Raw genomic sequence first — 19,951 nt, forward strand, 5'->3', positions numbered from 1 at the left:
ATTCTGAAGAAATTCCTCTACTTCCCACCATTACCCACCCCCACCTTCTAACCTAGGGATGTATATCTAGTCGCCATGGATATTATCATGATACATTATAAAGCAGTAGCAGGCTAAGATTTTGTCTTGGAAAAATGCACAGTTTCAAGTGGGAAGCAGATTAGAATGCAAATGATAAATAAGCACATTAGTAGAGACAACCAGAGCTCTGCACAGTGAGAAAGGATTGAAGTACCTGCTCTCTCTGGTACTTATGTAGAAAGTGTTCTTCTTTCCTTGCTTGTTTTTGAGTTTTACAGATTTGGTTGTTTTTTTTAAGCGTTAAATGGCATTTAGGAACAAGTGGTATTTTGGTGGGGGGGAGCAGTGGGAGGTAAATATTAAGCAGCATTTTTAAAGAGGGGAGAGTGACATTTTACAGTTGAGAGGAAAGAAGAAAGTGTCAAGGAGGAAGGGACTACTCAAGGTGGTTTAGGGAGATCTGTGTAGGTTTTTTTCTTCATTTTGTTCCAGCCAGGCTTGGATTATAGTTCTATGCTTTTACTACACTTTGCACAGGGATTCCTTATAGTTATTGCTATGTGTTAGAACTGCTTTTCCTCTGATAAGCTCCCGGAGTCTGTGACCAGTATTTTTTGTTTTTTTAAATCTATGTGTACTCAGGACTTTACTCAGTACCTGGCATATTGTAGACATTGAATGAATACTTACTGGATGGATGGATGGATGGATGGATGGATGAAAGAAAGAAAGACTTTTACTAAGACCTAGTGCAAAAAGACAGATTCCTGTGCTGGGGAACCACAGTAATGGTGGGATCTGGTTTGATCGATTCATTGTTGAGGTGCTCAGTTAGAGCAGGAATTGGTTCAGAGGAGTCTGGGAGAAGGACCAGAGATGAAACCAGAGCATTCCATGAGTGGGAATACAATTGGGTTCTTTTTCAGAGAAGTAGCTAGCATGATGTAAGCACCTTTGTCATTTTCTAAATAAAATAAGTATATTTAAAAGAGAAATATTTTCTAATATTAAGCATTCCATCTGTGAGTTTGATTTTTACGTTCTTAATATTCAGTCTTAAAAAGTTTGTTGGGAAATCTTTCCTTTTCCTTATATGTGTTTATATTATAAAATGAATACATGCTTATGATAAAAATACACACTAGAAATACATAAAATACAAAGTGACATTCATCTTACTATTCCGGGTCTCACTCTTCACAAGTAGCTAATGTTAACAGTTTGATGTACATCAAGTTGGACTTTCAAAAAAATATATATATTTTAAAACACACATATTTATGTTTGTATAGTTTTACAAATAAAATCACTGATGCCCATGTTCTGATATTTGCTTTTCCTCCTTATCCTTTAGTTTTTACCTATGCTCCATATAATTCCAAAAGTTATTGGATATTTAGGAGGATGGAAACACTAGCAGAGGATAGTAGCCTAAAATCAGAGTAATTGAATGTTAACATTTAGGGAACTTAGAATAAGAAAAATGCCTGCTAAGTTTTATTAGTTTAATTGCTGTTAATTTAGAAGTAGTTTTTTACTTATTTAACCTATATTAAATTATAAAAGTAATCATTTTTCATATTATGCATTATAGAATTAGCACATAAGAAAGTAAAACTTTAAGATTTATTGAGTACACAAAGATGTAACCATGAATAGGACACACTGTCATTACTGCTCTTTGATAACAAAGAGCAGAGGCCAAGAAACCTGCCTGGAGGTGGCAATATGAACATACTCCTGAAGTACTGGTAAGAGTTAGCTAAGCTTTTTAAAGAAATGGCTAAGGGATGGGACGCCTGGGTGGCTCAGTCGGTTGAGCGTCTGACTTCGGCTCAGGTCATGATCTCACAGCTTGTGGGTTCGAGCCCCGCTTCGGGCTCTGTGGTGATGGCTCGGAGCCTGGAGCCTGCTTCGGATTCTGTGTCTCCCTCTCTCTCTGCCCCTAACCCACTCACATTCTGTCTCTGTCTCTCTCAAAAAAAATAAATAAACATTGAAAAAAAATGACTAGGGGAAATGAAGGAGAATTGAATCAGAGCTGGAGGTTGTTAGGACAAATGCAATAGTAAGAAAATCAGGGGGAGTCATTTGATTTAATATGTGTAGGGAAAGAAGTTAGGGGGTTTCATGCCTTGGTGTTGGGACAGTCCAGGTTTATATCTGTTGTCACAGAATAATAAAGAGTAGTATGCCATTGTACTCTTAAAAATACCCTAGTTCTGGGTAATAAGTGGCATCACCCTTAAAGAGAGAGAATATAGGGTGTCCTGATCAATATTAGGGAATTCAGCTGGAGATCTCTCTGAGATTGAAGAATAGGTATAGTAAGAGTTAATAGTACCAAAAAAATGATGAATAGTAGCTTATGGCCTAGAACTAGAATATTACAGTTTACCATTGCAGAGATGAAACTGTTTTGGATTTAGGCTATGGGCAATAGCGGTGGATGGTTGGAATGAAGCTGGATTGAATGGATCTTTGGAGAAGAGAAAGACTATAGAGGTTAGAATCTCCATGGATGAAGATAAGAGTTGGGTTAGAGGATAACATTGGGGGACAAGTGGAGATTGAAAGGAAGATTTGGAGACAACAAAGCTAGATGGGGTAAAGCTGAATAAGGAGAAGAAAATTTTGAACGAGATTAGAAGAGCAATGATTTGGAAATGGCACTAAAGAATCAGGATAATGTTACCCATCCTTTCACTATCGCCCCTCCCCCACCCAATTCCCATGGATATGGGTGGTGGAATGTAGGGAGAGGGTAGCCTCCACCTGTGAACACTATATTTTTGGGGAGCCAGATTTCAAATAGGGTAAGCAGTTGAAGTGTACAGATTTAGGAGTTTATTTACAAACCGAATGGAATTCTAGAAAAATAATTTGGGAAGATATGACGATAGAGAAAGGATAGAGGAGGAGTGGGGATTGGGCCTTGCCTTTTGGGAAAAGACTGAATTATACAAAGAAGCCAAAAATGGAACTGATTTTCCTCCATGTTCTTTTTTTTTCTTCCTTCCATGTTCTAAACAGTGGTGCAGGGTTAGCCTAATCTGGGTTCTCTGAGAGGCTGTCTGGCTTTGGCTTAGTTCATTTCAACTATAACTGATGAAACTTTAATAGATGCCATTCTGCTATGGTATGCCTTTAATGAACCTATTTGAAAGTACACATACGGATTTTGAAATTATTTTGACTTCTCCTGTATTGCTGCTGTCTTTGAAGAGAAAAAGATTGTTTGGCTTTAATTTGAACACTGAGCTCTTTTATAATAATTGATCACCTAGTAAGAGTTTAAAGGTTAAGAGGTATCTAGATAATGGTTACATTTCTAGAATTTAGGCCATACAAGGTAGTATGCAATGTGGCTATACTTAATTGTATTAAGTTTATGTATATACATAAACTTTTTAACCTTTGTTCCCTCTTTTCCTTCAGATTAGCAATGTTTCATAAACATGTCCCTTATTTTCCTGCCTGTCACTTTACTTATGTTTAAACTTCTTCTTGGAGAATAACTCTGCTTCATCACTTGCTCTTCATGTTCTATCTTGTGGGGGTGCTCTCCTTCTCTCTCTCATGCTTTATTAGTAACTGCTTTTTAATAAGTCTCTCTGAAGCCAGGCACATTATATACTTTATCTCATCTAAGCTTCGTAACAACCCTGCAAAGTAGGTATCACTATCCCCATTTTAAAGATAAGAAAACTGAGTTTCTAGGAGATTAATTAAAATGCAGTTACACCGCTATTAAATGGTACAGTTAACATTTCCACCCAGAACTATCTGTTTTCAAAGTTGCCTCCTGCATACATGTTTGCAGATAGATACATGTATCTGTGCTCTTTTCTTAAATACCCCTCAAGGCTTGTTGGAGACATTCTTTTGTTTTTAATTAAAAATTATTTTACCAGCTTCCTTGAGGTATAACTGACCTATATAACATTGTCATTTAACATATAACATAGTGCGTTTAAGGTACATTATGTGATACATGTGTATGTATTGTCACATGTTCTTTTTTTTTAATTCAGCAAACATTTTATTATTTTTTTAAATTTACATCCAAATTAGTTAGCATATAGTGCAACAATTATTTCAAGTGTAGATTCCTTAGTGCCCCTTACCCATTTAGCCCATCCCCCCTCCTATAATCCCTCCCGTAACCCTCAGTTTCTTCTTCATATTTGAGTCTCTTCTGTTTTGTCCCCTTCCCTGTTTTTATATTATTTTTGCTTCCCTTCCCTTATGTTCATCTGTTTTGTATCTTACAGTCCTCATATGAGTGAAGTCATATGATACTTGTCTTTCTCTGACTGACTAATTTCACTTAGCATAATACCCACCAGTTCCATCCATATAGTTGCAAATGGCAAGATTTCATATATATATATGATATATATACATATCATATCTTCTTTATCCATTCACCCATCGATGGGCATTTGGGCTCTTTCCCTACTTTGGTTATTGTTGATAGTGCTGCTATAAACATGGGGGTGAATGTGTCCCTTCGAAACAGCACACCTGTATCCTGTGGATAAATGCCTAGTAGTGCAATTGCTGGGTCATAGAATAGGTCTATTTTTAGTTTCTTGAAGAACCTCCATACTGTTTTCCAGAGTGGCTGTACCAGCTTGCATTGCCACCAACAATGAAAAAGAGATCCTCTTTCTCCGCATCCTCAACAACATTTGTTGTTGGTGTAACTTCATTGTTGGTGTATAAAGATGCAACTGATTTCTGTGCATTGATTTTATATCCTGCAACTTTGCTGAATTCATGAATCAATTCTTGCAGTTTTTTGGTGGAATCTTTTGGGTTTTCCATATAGAGTATCATGTCATTTGCAAAGAGTGAAAGTTTGACCTCCTCCTGGCTGATTTGGATGCCTTTTATTTCTTTGTGTTATCTGATTGCAGAGGCTAAGACTTCCAATACTATGTTGAATAAGTCTGTTTATTCTTAATACACTGTAAATTGTTTGAAGGCAGTAATCCAGAATTTATTTATCTTTGTACCCTAATGCTCTCTCGCCCATGTTTATTCAATAAATGGTTGTTGATTTATATTAATACTTTAAAAGAAAGAATAAAAATTCTGTTAATAATTCTGTTCTCCCCAAATAATTACTTCAAATACATTTTTAAAATTAAACAACAGTTCTTTTAAAAACATGCATATTGTTCATTTGTTTATGGACTTGTACGATGTTCTTTCTCAGTGGAATAGTATCATCCAATAATGTTGTTCCAGGAGGCTGTCTGGACAATCCAGTGCTGTTTCTGGTGAATTAATTTTTATTTTAAATTAAGCTAAAAACACCACTTTCAAATAAAGCGTAAGAGGTGTTTTAAATACTGACTCTGTAAGATGGCCAAGGTCAGCATATATTAACTGGTAATGAATAACATTGTCTTCATAGTTACACTTTGGTGACTATTCATTCCTGACTGTTTAATGCTTATGAAAAAAACACCTCACTTTGTATTCACATGAGGTCAGTTTTTTTGCTTTTTATAATCCTGTTTCTTACTTGCAAAATTGGCTTTTTGTGACTTTCTGTCTTGCTGCAGACAGCTTAATATTTTGTTCAAATAGTTACTGTTTCTGACTTTTGTCAGTATTGATGCATATGAAAGGTAAGAAATACCATTAGGTAATTATATTTGTACTTTAACTGATTAATGATTTGATAGTTTTTTATTAATGAATAAACATATTCTGATAAAGTAATTTGAACCATATACTGATTTTGATTGGTTTTATTAGTTGCGGATTATAAATTCAAACTGTTGAATTTCTTGCCTACTTGTGAAAATATCTCTTGGAGAACGAATGAAATATTTCCTATTTCTATTACACAGTTATTTACTTATTTGCAGATTTTTAAAAATTAGCATACCTTCTTGGTATATTTGAATCTCTTCATCAATGTTAAAATAAAGAAAATAATTCAATAAATATTTTTGACCAGAAGACATCATCTCTGTTAAAATAAGCTGCCCTTACTTGAAGGAGAATATTCAGTACAGATTAAACTTTCTGTATGCTATATAAAAATCATATTTCCATCTGTATACTCGGAGAATGTAAACATTGCCAGTTGTGGAGCCAAAAGTTGAAAAACAGGAGAAGTTTTAGAACAAATACTTGGATATACCCTTGTACTTACAAGAAATAACTTGGGAATTCTATTATCCTACCAAGGTAACTAGTTATCTGTTTTATATTTTGCTATTTAATAACTTCCATTTTTGTTTAAAAGTATGTATAGATTTCTTTACTACAACATGAATTCTAATATTTGAAAATATAGCAATTTTTAATAGTTGTTTTAAAGTGTTTAATAACTAAGGTGAATTGAAAAGTCAACGTAACTCACTTGATTCTCAATAACAAGCTGAATAAAACAGATTTAAATAAACCTATTCAATAGTTTATTAGTTTCATTACTCTCACTTTTAATTAAAAATTTTTAAAATATTCATTTATTTTTGAGAGAGAGAGAGAGAGAGAGCATGCATGCAAGTGGGGGAGGGGCAGAGAGAAGGAGACAGAAGATCCGAGCAGGCTTGAGCTGTGAGCGCAGAGCCTGATGTGGGGTTAGAACCCACAAACCTTGAGATCATGACCTGAGCCAAATCAAGAGTCGGCCACTCAACCCACTGAGCCATCCAGGTGCCCCTATTACTTTCATTTTTTTAAAAGATGCTATTTAAAAGTAGACATCTTTGCTAATAACATGCATGTACTTTTGTATAATATTCTGTTCCTGTCTGATTTGTACTTACTCTCTAAATTATAGATACTCTTATTTTAAAATTTCATTTACAAATCTAAAAAATATGTTAATTCTTATAATTATTTGCAATAAATTGAATGCCTACTGTATTCTAGGTAGTAACTTAAGCCCCAATGATATAAGGATGAAAAATATGTGATATTCTTATTTCCATGTAGCTCATAATTTAATGGGAGAAATATATTTCAACAAATAGCTAACATATACCATGAGAAGTGTTATATTCATCACAGATACATACATGAACCCTGAGATCTGAGAAAAGGAAACACTAAGTCAGCCTGGATGGTTGTGGTTGTGGGGATAGTCAGAGAAGCCTTCACAGAGAATACTACTTTAAAGTTTAGTTGTGGATAATTCTCCAGGCACATGAGGGAGGAAAAGCATTTAGACTGAAGGAACATCTGCAAAGGCACAGAGACTTTTAAGGAATCATAGTAGTAAGAAGTTGTATCGTTGCTGAGGGTAGAACGTTGTCTGGGGCCAGCTTTGATTACCAGGCAAAGGAGTTTGAAATTGAACCTGTAGGTTAGGGTTGTAAAATTAATACCTAGTATTATTAAGTATCCTAAAGAATGAAGACTGCAAAGTAGGGACTACTTAGTACAATGCTGTGTAGCCTCAACCACCTAATTCTTTTAAGATATTTTTATGCAATAATATGCAAGGCACAGTTTTAAGCACTGGAGATACAGTGGGGGAACAGAGCAGAGTACTTCCCTGGCCAGTTGGAACTTACATTACAAATCAGTCTATAAAGTAACCACCCACCTGACCCCACCCTCTGTCTCTGTCTCTCTCTGTAATTTTTGGCTACAGCATAACCATAGGCTTTGCTTGAGATTTTTTTCACCTTCCTCAAGGTTAACTTAGGCAGCTCTGTCTTATTCTGGAAGAATGTAGCTAAATGTGTGATGCCCTCTCCATCTTGTTCTTCCTCCAACCTATAGTTTGAGATCTGAGCATTACTTTTCTAAATATTGGAATTTCTATTGAGGTAATTGTATATTAACATGAAGTTATATGAAATAATAATCCCTTGTACATTCTGTCCAGTTTTCCCCAATGGTAGCATTTTGCAAAACTATGTATAAAGTGACAACCAGAGTATTAACATTGACACATTCCACTAATCCTATTCATAGAAATAGGATTTTTAACTGTAGTCAGTTTTGATTGTACTCATTTGTTGTGTGTATATTAAGTTCTATAAAATTTTATTACTAGTCTAGATTCATGCATCCACTACTACCATCAAAGTACCAAATAGTTCCAACATTGATAGAATCCCTTGTGTTCCCCTTTTATGACCACACTCACTTCCCTACTCTGTTCTGCAAGCCATAAATCCAAGCAACTCCTACTCTGTACTTTTTCCAGAATTTTTTCATTTCAAGAATGTTAGATAAATGGAACTTTTTGGGATTAGCTTTTTTCATTTAGTAGGGTTCTTGGAGATTGATCCAAGTGGTGGCCTCTGTGGATAGTTTTTACTGTGGGTAGTATTCCATGGTATGTTTTCACTTGTTGAAGGAACTCTGGGCTGATTCCTGTTTTTGGCTATTATAAATAAATCTTCTGTGAGCATTTGTGTACAAGTTTTTGTGTGAAGATATGTATTCATTTCTTTGGCATAAATGTCCAAGGGTGCAATTGCTGGGTCATAGTATAGTTAATGTTTAGTTTTATCAGAAACTAGAGTTGGCTGTACCATTTTGTCTTCTGACCAGCAACAAATGAGTGATCCCGTTTTTTCATATCCCCACAATCATTTGGTCTTGTCATTATATTTTATTTTAGTCGTTCTGATAAGTGTGTAGTGATATCTCATTGTAATTTTTTTAAAAAAAAATTTTATTTAATTTATTTTTTAATAGGCTTTATGTCCAGCATGGGGCTTGAACTCATGACCCTGACATCAAGAGTCATATGCTTTACCACTGAGCCACCCAGGCGCCCCTCTCATTGTAGTTTTCATTGTATTTTCCTGTTGGCTAATTATGTTGAATATCTTTTCATGTGCTTATTTGCCATTTTTATGTCCTTTTCTGTGAAATGCTTGTATATGTCTTTTGTTTATTTTCTTTTTTCTTTTTTTTTCTTAGTTTATTTATTTTGAGAGAGAGGCTGAGAGAGAAAGAGAGAGAGAGCGTGTGGGAGGGGCAGAGAGAGAGGGAGAGAGAATCCCAAGCAGGCTCTCTGTTGTCAGCACATGAGATCCATGAGATCATGGTTCATCCTGAGCTGAAATCAAGAGTTGGACACTTAAGCAACTGACCACCCAAGCACCCCTGTTCATTTCCTAGGCAGATTGTTGTTGTTAACTGTTGAATTTGAGAGATATTTATATATTCTGGATACTAGTCTTCTGTCAGATATGTTGTTCGCAAGTATTTTCTCCCAGTCTATAGCTTGTCTTTTTATCCTTTTCACATGGGCTTTCACAAGCAAAAGTTTCTACTTTTGATGAGGCCCAATTTATCGATTTTTCTTTATGCGTTGTGGTGTTTTGTTTTTTTTTTTTTGTCAAGTCTAAGAACTTTGCTTAGCTTTTAGATCATGATTTCCAAAGATATCCTTCTTTTTTTTTTCTTCAGTGTTGCAGTTGTTTACATTTAAGTTCATAATCCTTTTGAGTTAATTTTTGTGTAAGGTGTTAGGTCAAGGTTTTCTCTCTGTCTCTCTCTTGCTCTCTCTCTCTCTCTCTCTCTCTCTCCCCCTCTCTCCCTTTTTTTTTCTTGGCCTGTAGAGATATTCAGCTGCTCCAGTACCATTGAATTGTTTTTGGATCTTTGTCAAGAAGCAGTTGAGCATAATTGTGTGGGTCTTTTTCTGGGTTCTCTATTCTGTTCCACTGATCTGTTGTTTATCCTCTACCAAGATCACAACTGTCTTGATTTCTGTAACTCTATACTATCTTATTCCCCAAGATGGACATATTTGTTTGAATAGTTTTTCCACCTCACTCTCTCCTCTCCTCTAGAGCTCAGATGATACAAATGTTGGATCTTTTCTTATTGTCCCAAGGCTTTATTCTTTTTGTTCATCCATTTTCTCTGTTTTTTTTGGATTAGTTGAATTCTATTGCTCTGTGCTTACATTCACTGATTGTATCCTCTGTCATCTCCACTCTTCTATTGAGCTTGCATCTAGTAAGGTTTATATTCCTGCTCTGCATTTTTAGCTCTATAGTTGCCATCTGGTTATTTTTATAACTTCTGTTTCTTTGCCTAGATTTTCAATTTTTTACATTTGTTTTTAGGATAATTTATAATTGATGAAGCATTTTTAAGTTGGCTGATTTAAAACCCTTTTCTCATAATTCCAACATCTAATTCATCTCAGTGTTGGCGTTAGTTGATTGTCTTTTCTCATCGAAGTTATGATTTTTCTTGGTTCTTGGTGTGAGAGGTGATTTTCAATTGAATCTTAGGTATTTTATCTATTATTTGAGGAGTCTCTGGGGTCTGTTTCAATGTTTTATTTTCACAGGAAGTCCCTCTTTAGGTTTAGCATGCAGGTCTCTTGGCCTCTTTTTATGGGTTGTGGTTTCAATGACAGTTAAGTTTCAGAGTCATTGTGCTGTTATTTTAGTTTGCTTTGTCTTGTATCATTAGGGCTCCCACTGGTTCCTGCTGGTGCTGCTTGACAGAGTAGAAGGTGTTTTTCTTAGGTTGAACTACTAGGTATCTATTGGTAGAAAAGGGCTAAGGTAGAATTTCCTTACTGTGCCCCCTAGCTGTCCTGATGTCTCTGGGCAGGGGAAGAAATTCTTGGAGAGCAGCAGCTTCAGCTTGGTTCCTTTTGTTAGTTCTGCTCTCCAGTTTTGGTGTCTCTGGGTGCGGAAGGAGACCCCCAGACCTGTGAGGACAAAGGTTTCCTGACCTGATAGCTGGGTCTCTGTTGCTGGTTCTTCTTGCCTCATTCAGTTTCTCTTGGTGGAAAAGTGGATTCTCAGGCTTAGCAGGTAAGGAGAGTGCTTGCCCTGGCTGTTTATTTTTGGTGAGACTCATAAATGATTTCTCTTTCTGGTGGTGCCTGACTCTCTGTTTGTTGTCACAGGGACTCCTATTGGATCCTAGGGGAGTTAGCCTACAAATATGGACTGTCTTTTGTTTCTAGACTGGAGGTTGGGAAAAGTTGGGTCTGGGTGACTTCCTCTTGGGTGAGGAGAACATGAGATACTGCCTTCATGCTGTTCTTCTAGTCCTAGGACCAAAGCAGGCTGCCTCCTTCCCCTTCCTCTTCCTCTTCTCTTCCTCTTCCTCTTCCTCTTCCTCTTCCTCTTCCTTTCCTCCCTTGCCTTGCCTTTTCTTTCTTTCTTTCTTTCTTTCTTTCTTTCTTTCTTTCTTTCTTTCGTTCTTTCCTATTATTTTTAATTTAAATCCAAGTTAGTTAACATATACTGTGATAATGATTTCAGGAATAGAATTTGGTGATTCATCCCTTATGTATAACACCCAGTGCTCATCCCAACAAGTGTCCTCCTTAATGCTTCTTGCCCATTTAGCCCATCCCCCCACCCAACACCCCTCCAACAATCCTCAGTTTGTTCTTTGTATTTAAGCATCTCTTATGGTTTATCTCCCTCTCTGGTTTTATATTATTTTTGCTTCCCTTCTCTGATGTTCATCTGTTTTGTATCCTAAATTCCACATATGAGTGAAATCTTATGATATTTGTCTTTCTCTGACTGACTTATTTTGTTTAGCACAATATACTCTCGTTCCATCCATGTTGTTGCAAATGGCGAGATTTCATTCTTTTTGACCTCCAAGTGATATTCCATTATATATCTATACTGCATCTTCTTTATCCATTCATCAGTTGATGGACATTTGGGCTCTTTCCATACTTTGGCTGTTGTTGAAAACGCCTCCATAAACATTGGGGTGCATGTATAGGAGGCTGCCTACTATCTACCTTTCAGAGTTCTTCTTTGGTAGTCTCTTGTGTTGTTTCTAGTGTTTATACTTGTGTTTTGTCCAGTGGAACTGGGAAAAATGATCTCTGCCATCTTATCTGTACCAGAAAGCTGGGTATTACTTTTAATTTTGGTTTCTTTGTTGTGTGAGCATGGAGGTGGTATGGAAACATTGGCTGGGGCTGAGTTTGGCCTTGTTGGGGGACCCGAGATATATCGTCTCTTATGAAATTTCACTAATTATCCTGTACTCCTGGATTTAATTTCATCCACCAGTTTTTCACAAAGCCCTAGAAAATGGCAAGCCAAGGCTGCCCTCTCTGCATTTTCTAAGGTCCTGTCCTGGTACAGAGAGGCTTCTTTCTTTAGATATTTTCTTGAATTTTTCCTGGGTTGGCCTGCTTCTTTTCATGTTGGAGTATTCATTGTGTATTCTCAGGTTTCTGTTAACTCTTATTCCTTAGAATGTCTTCTGGAGATTGGAGTAGTGTTGGGCACATTGCCATAGTATCTAGAACACCAGAATTTTCTCTTTTTTTTCTTTGAAACCATGCTGTGAAAGTTGTGGCATACAGTTGGTATTCCTTATTTGCTGATGATATGTTTAAATTTTTGTTTTTTCTTAAAAACAGTGTTTTGTTCTTTTAATTAGTTATTGGTGGTAGGAGCTTCTGAGGTACTGCTTCACTAAACTGACATTACCCCCAAATTCCACTAATGACTTTTTTGCAGTTTTCACATCTTCCTCTGCCTTTTGGTGTTGCAAATATCTTCTTTTTCATCCTGGCATCTATTTCTCTGCCAAACCTCTTTTATTTGCTTACTTAATCTCTGCCCTTTGTTTGACCTCTCTTCCTCCTTTGTCCTTGACTCTGCTTTTCTGTTGATGTTCAGTCCGTGAATTTCATCTATCACCTTTAAGCAATTGACTCTCAAATTTGAATCTTTAGCCTTAATATTTTACCTAAACCTTTGATTTCAGGTTTATTTAAAGGGCTTATTTAAATTTTAAAAACAATTCCATAATAAATTAAGACTATGTCTAACGGTTAAGTTGGTAAAGATTACAAATATTTTAGGAATTAAGGGAATGATATCCTACAATTTTCCCAAAGATGTCAAGTGACATTAATATTAGACTATTCATTTCAATAGTGTTTGAGATAACAACAAAAGAAACCAGAAATATCCATCAAAAAGAACTGACTAGGTTAATTACAATCAAGGCTGCTGCACCTGATAATAATAACAATTCCAGGGAGTGCCACTCAAATCATAGTCTATGTGAACTGTTCAGTGTCCAACAGTGGAATATCATTCAGCCCTAACAAAAACTAAGAAAATCTTTTGTGTATCATTCTGGACCTATCATTAAAAACTACTAACTGAAAAAACTGAGATAAAGAACTTGGTGTGTTTACATGCTATAACAAGGAGGAAGAAGGATAGAAATTAATTTTCCTTTTAAGCACAAAATTATTTCCTAAAGAATACATAGTGGCTGAGGCACTGGAATGAGAGAAGGACTTATCATTATATACGCTTTTATACATTTGAATTTTGTGCTAAGTAAACATTGATATTGCCTATTCAAAAAATTAATTAACTAATTAAAGAATTTTTGAAGAGAAATTTAAAAAGCAATGAAGGCTGGACAAAGCCCACAAAGTTTCCTAGAAATGGCAAGATTTGAGATAGGGCTGGAAAATGACCAGAATTTAGATTATAAAAAGTCAAACGGGAAATGTATTTCAAGAAGTAGGAGCAGTATGGGACAAAAAAGGGAGTATGAGGTAAAGAAAAAAATGTCTCCAAAACCAAGCTATATGTGGCAAGCAGTGGGAGATGCAGTGTCAATTTATCTCTATTCCACTGTTCAGGAAACTAATAAGGACCAAATTCCTTGAATTAATTGTTTTTTAGAGCAAAAAAACATGATCATAAATGTGACTTTTTTAAGGTACTAATTTGTTGGTGTTATTACATGAAAGTATGTTCAGTCTGTGAAATTTCATCAGGCTGAGTGCCTGTGATTCATGTACTTTTCTATCTGTATGTGATGGCAATAAAAAGAGAAAGAAATAGTAATAGATTTTAAACTGAAAGCTAGGTATAAAATTACCTTGAAGAGAGAAAAAAATAAAATGAAACATAAGACAAATTAATAAGTCATAGCAATATATAACTTGAAAAACAAGAATCTATAATTGACAATATCAGTGAGAATTAAGAAAGATCCTTGATGTGGTGAATAAATTTAGGGGACAAAAGAGACACAGATGATTCAGTGACAACTTCAAGGCTTTAATAAGATATGATGACAATACCAATAGAATAGGAAGAATGAGAACCTGTTCATTTCAGCAGGAAATAAGTACATCAGAGAAAGATAGATACCATATGATTTCAATTATATGTAGAATTTAAGAAACAAAACAAGATGAACATAGGGTAAGGGGAAAATAGAGGGGGAGGCGAATCATAAGAGGCTGTTAACTATAGAGGATAAACTGGGTTGCCGGAGGGAAGGTGGGTAGAGGATGGGCTAAGTGAGTGATAGGCACTTGTGATGAACACTGGATATTATATATAAGTGATGAATCATAAAAGGGTGTGTGTATATATATATATATATATATATATATATATATATAAATAATACATACATATATAGTGATGAATCACTAAATTCTGTCCTAAATCCAATATTATACTATGTGTTAACTAACTAGATTTTAAAAACTTAAAAGAAAAACAAGGGCACCTGGCTGGCTCAGTCAGTAGAGGATGCGATTCTGAATCTCAGGATTGTGAGATCCTATGTTGGGTGTAGACATTACTTAAAAAAACAAAACAAAACAAAGCAAAACCATGAGATGAGGTAGAATGTATCTTCCACTGAGACTTAGATGAGCTGTAGGTAAAATGACAGAAAAATGTTCTTTTTGAATTTTTGTGTTCTGTGAAGATATAGTACATCAAAGTAAAAATTTTATTTTATTTATTTTTAATTTTATTTATTTGAGAGAGAAAGAGGCAATGTGAGTGGGGGAGGGACAGAGAGAGGGAGAGAGAATCGTAAGCAGGCTCCATGCTACTAGCACAGAACCTGACACGTGGCTTGAACCCACAAAACCGCAAAATCATGACCTGAGAAGAAACCAAGAGTCAGACGCTCAATCAACTGAGCTACCCAGGCGCTCTTCAAAGTAAAAATTTTAAAGCAACTATATCCAAAGTGAAAAAACTGGAATTATGCTACTCCATATTAAAGTGAATAAGTCAATTACTTTGTATTGACTTAATTATGTTAAGGTCCATTTTGCGTTCTGGTTGCTGCTTTGGGAGCTGATGAAGCACAGTTTTCCACAACCTTTTTCTCCCCTCTGCTTATTTGATAGATCATAAAACTGGACAGTTTTCAGTTGGAGAAAAATCGTAATTTGTTCTCTATATGGAAAACCTACATTTTTATCATCTCTTTAGATGTTATCACTGAGGTTAGACACATAAATCTGTTCTTATTTTTCTGTCTAACTTAGAGGATCTCAGCTGAATTAACAAGAAAGTGACTTCTGGTATGGATGAGCCAAAACTAAAATAAGAGGTGTGTTTCTTCATTTCTTCTAACTGGCCCTAGACGATTCATTGCCTGAAGTTTTGTGAGTCTGGAGAGCAAAATAAATTCTATCATAGTTTTGGGGATTTATAGCAAACAAGCAGGATATTTTGGGGAGGTTTCTGAGACCTGACCTTTAGATCATCACCAGTTAGGCTGCAGTGATTTTTAAAGCAAGTTTATTGAGATATAACTCACATGCTGAAGAATTCACCCACTTAAAGTGTATCATTCAGTGGTTTTTATTCTGTTCACAGAGTTGTGCAACCATCACCACAATTAGTTTTAGAACATTTTCATTGCCCCAGAATGAAAGCCAGTACCTGCTGGCAGTCACTCCTCATTTCTTCCCAAGTTTGCCAGCCCAGGCAACTATTAACTAATCTACCCGCTGTCTGGATTTTAGACTTTTCATATAAAGAGATCACACAGTATGTCAGTCTTTTGTGTCTGTGTTTCTTTTACTTAGCATAATATTTACAAGGTTCATCCATATTATAGCTTTTATCATTACTTTGTTCCTTTTCATTGCTAGTAATGTTTTGTTGTGTGTATATAATATGTTTTATCTGTTCAGCAGTTGATGGATATTTGGATTGTTTCCACTTTGTAACTATTATGAATAATTCTGCTCCAATATTCATGTGCAAGTTTTTGTCTGGGCATATGTTTTCATTCCTCTTGGGTATATACCTAAAAGTGGAATTTCTGGATCATACGATAACTGTATGTTTAACTTTGGGGAACTGCCCCAGGTTACATTTCCACCAGCAGTGTATGAGGGTTCTAATTTCTTCACAGTCTCCAGCACTTGATATTGTCTATCTTTTGGTTAAAGACATCCTAATGATGTGGTGTGGTATCTCATTGTGGTTTTGATTGGTATTTTCCTAATGGCTAGTGATACTGAACATCTTTTCATCTGCTTATTGGACATTTAACTAGCAAAACTAGTTAAATCTTGTTTGGAAAAGTGTTTATGCAGATCCTTTGCCCATTTTTAATTTATTTAATTGTATTTTTATTACTTAGTTTTAATAATTCTTTATACATTCCAGATAGAATGTCCCTTATCAGATAAGTCCCTTATCTGATAGATAGAAGTCCCTTATCAGATAAGTATTTGCAAATATTTTCTCCCATTCTATGGTCTTTTCACTTTCTTAATGATGACCTTTGAAATATAGAAGTTTTAAATTTGATTAAATCCAATTTATGTATTTTAATTTTGTTGCTTTTTCTTACGGTGTCTCATATCTAAGAAACCGTTTCCTGAGCCAAGGTCACAAAGATTTACTACTGTGTTTTCTTTTGAGAATTTTATAGTTTTAGCTCTGATATTTAAGCCCATTATCCATCCCTTTAGAGTTAAATTTTTTGTGTATGGTCTAAGAAAGGAATTCTGCTTCATTCCTTTGCATGTGGAAATCCAGTTGTCCCACCACCATTAGTTGAAAGACTTTTTTCTGAATGAATACACTTGGCACACTTGTAGAAAATCATATAATCATAAATGTGATGATTCACATCTGGACCCTGTATTCTATTCCATTGATGTCTGTGTCTCTCCATATGCCAGGACCACATTGTCCTGATTATTGTAGCTATTTAGTAAGTTTTGAAATTAGGAAGTATGACTCTTCCAGCTTTGTTCTTCTTCTTTAAGGTTTTTTTAAGATTATCTTTTCAATTTCTGTAAAAAAAAAAAAAAGCTAGGTTATATGTTAATATGGATTAAGTTAAATATGTAGGTCAAATTGGAGAATATTGCTTTCTTAACAATATTAAGTCTTTTGGATCCATTAACATGAGTCTTTCCATTTATTTCCAACCTAAATAATTGGAAATAATTATAAGGAATAAATTCCTTGATTTCTTTCAACAATATTTTGTAGTTTTAAGTGCACAAGTTTTAATTTATTTTATAAAATTTATTCCTATTTTATTCTTTTTAATGCTATGGTATATGGAATTGGTTTTTAATTTCATTTTTCAGATTGATCATTGCTAGTGTGTAGAAATACAGTTGATTTTTGTCTTTTGATTTTTACCCTGTAATCTTACTGAGGTCATTTATTAATTCTAAAACTTGTTTTTAATTGCATTTCTTTCTATATTCAATTTCACATCCTCTTCAAATAAAGATAGTTTCACGTCTTTCTTTTCAATTTCCATGGAAATCATTTCATGTATCTCATTGTACTGGCTAGATCCTCCAATACGGTGCTCAATAGAAGTGGTGAGAGTGGACATCCTCATCTTGTTCCTGATATTTGGGTGAAAGCATTCAGTTGTAGTGATTTTTTTTTTAAACTCTAAAAAGAATGGGCCATAACTTTGCCTTGAAAACAAATTTCCTTTTGATTTAAGAGGTGTTTTTTCTTCTGTTTACATACACAGATATGTGCTGATTAGAAGGCTCACAGTACGGAGTGGAGGATAAGACAGTGCCTTACAAAAATGGGGTTTGGGAGTGACCTGAAGAATTCACATGAAGCTGTGTTAAAATTGCAAGACTGGGAATTACGATTACTGGAAACAGTGAAGAAATTTATGGCTCTGAGAATAAAAAGTGATAAAGAATATGCATCTACTTTACAGAACCTTTGTAATCAAGTTGATAAGGAAAGTACTGTTCAAATGAATTATGTCAGCAATGTATCCAAGGTAAGAAGAATAATTTCATTACTTATTGTGTATGGCATTATAATTGTGCTTAGGGCAAATAGATCATATTGTTGCATGAACATACCCAAGTTAGCATTCTAGGGCAGTGGTTCTAAAATCTTGCTGATTATCAGAATCTCACGGGGGAAAATTTCAAAAATTATAAATTTTGGGCCCTACCGCCTGAATCTGAGATGGTAGATGTGAAATTTTTGAATTTTGAAATAAAAAAAAGTAGATGTCTAACTTATTCTAATGATTTAGTTGGGTTTGACAACCGTTTTTTACAAATTTTGTTTTCTTTATTACCCTTCTTCCTTGGGTCTCTTGAGACCTGCTATTTTCTTTTGACACAAACTTCCATTATAACCCACCTTCCCTAATTTCTTCTGTGAATCGTTAATGAAGTGAATCACATGGAATATTTTAACATGTAGCTGTTCTTTGCTGTCATTCGTTACTAAAATACTTGTATACTGATGACTTAATCACACTCAAAAGGTCTTTGGATAAGCAGTATTTTTTTTATCTCTAAGATTATAAAAAATATAATATAAATTTAAAATTAAGAGCCATAAAAATAAAGGCCAAAATTGCACCATTGATTGTTCGTTGAAGGTATTAAAGGTGAAATATTACACACCTTAATAATTTTTCCTCTTCTTTTCTTCTGAATTGGGGGAAGAACGGTTGCATGTTTGTGAGGGCTGAGCAATACAATTGGGAGTTCTGTCTGGTCCTTAAAGACTTTGAATCAATCCTCTGTTTCAGTATCATCTCCTCTTCTTTCATATAGGTTTCTCCAGTTCGTGAGCTTCACTGGAGTTCTAGATCTGACCCTATAAATTGGCCATTTCTTTTTTTTTAATTGAGAGAAAATTGATATCCTAAGGTATACAGCTTGATGTTTTGATTCACATATATCGTGAAATGATTACCACCATAGGTTTAGTTAACATCCATCATCTCATATAGATACAATAAAAAGAAAAGAAAAAAAATCCCTTTTGTGATGAGAACTCTTAGGATCTATTCTCTTAATAACTTTCCTATATATCATAGAGCAATGTTAATTATAGCCACCATGTTGTACATTACACACCTAGTCCTTACTACCTTATAACTATAAATTGTACCTTTTGAAAATATGCCTCTTGTGTTCTATTCCTTTGTTTCTTCATACCTGCCCAAATCCAGCTCTTCCTTTTGTCCCACACCTGTGCTTTAGGGTGGAGGAACTGGAGAGGAGAAAACAGAGACTGAGTAGCTGAGCCATTTCCATGTTGAAAATGAACAAGTCATAAATAAATGAATTATCTGTAACAGTTCAGTTTGAATCTTTTTTTTTATATCTTCCATGTGTCTACTTAAATACTTGTTTTTTCCTTTAGTTTCTTGGAATACAGTTATAGTAGTTGTTTTATTCTTTCTTTCTTTTGTCATCTGTGTTACTTCTGGGGTCAGTTTTGGTTGACTAATTGTTCTACTGCATCCTTATGCTTGGTAGTCTTTGATTTGATACCAGGCATTATGAATTTTACCTATTTAGGTACTGAGTATTTATATATTTTTAGAAATATTCTTGACTTTTGTTTTGGGATTGGCGACAGTTGGTTACTTGGAGACAGTTTTATCTTTTTGGCTCTTGCTTTTAATTTGTTATGTGGATCAGAGCTACTTGTATTCTAGGATGAATTTATCTCTTCTACTGAGGCAAGATCATTCTCAGTACTCAAAGGATGCTCCTGATATTATGAGATTTTACATTTTGGGTGTTAGGCCCTGGCACAATTCCATGGTCTTATGTGAGCTCTAGACAGTATTCCGTGTGATCACTGTAGGTGGATTATTACCTTGGCGTAGAGTAGTCTCCTCGTATTTGTGAGCTAATCAGTACTTAACTAAACGATCAAGG

General features: G+C 35.0%; 1 protein-coding gene across 9 annotated transcripts in view; it reads left to right on the forward strand.

Moving 5' to 3' along the window:
- Nucleotides 1-19,951, forward strand: part of FER (FER tyrosine kinase) — a 445,463-nt gene that overhangs the window by 29,691 nt on the left and 395,821 nt on the right. For 7 of the 9 annotated variants that reach the window (XM_042944781.1, XM_042944800.1, XM_042944791.1 and 4 more), the window contains one exon: nt 17,770-18,036. In XM_042944781.1, the coding sequence (XP_042800715.1) occupies nt 17,830-18,036 (207 nt within the window). In that variant the 5' untranslated portion in view covers nt 17,770-17,829. Of the gene's footprint in view, nt 1-6,039; nt 6,232-15,292; nt 15,358-17,769; nt 18,037-19,951 lie in introns of those variants that run through there. The other 2 variants (XM_042944824.1, XM_042944816.1) reach the window with 2 other exon arrangements.

Source organism: Panthera leo, chromosome A1, assembly GCF_018350215.1.
Source record: "Panthera leo isolate Ple1 chromosome A1, P.leo_Ple1_pat1.1, whole genome shotgun sequence".
Classification (NCBI taxonomy): domain Eukaryota; kingdom Metazoa; phylum Chordata; class Mammalia; order Carnivora; family Felidae; genus Panthera; species Panthera leo.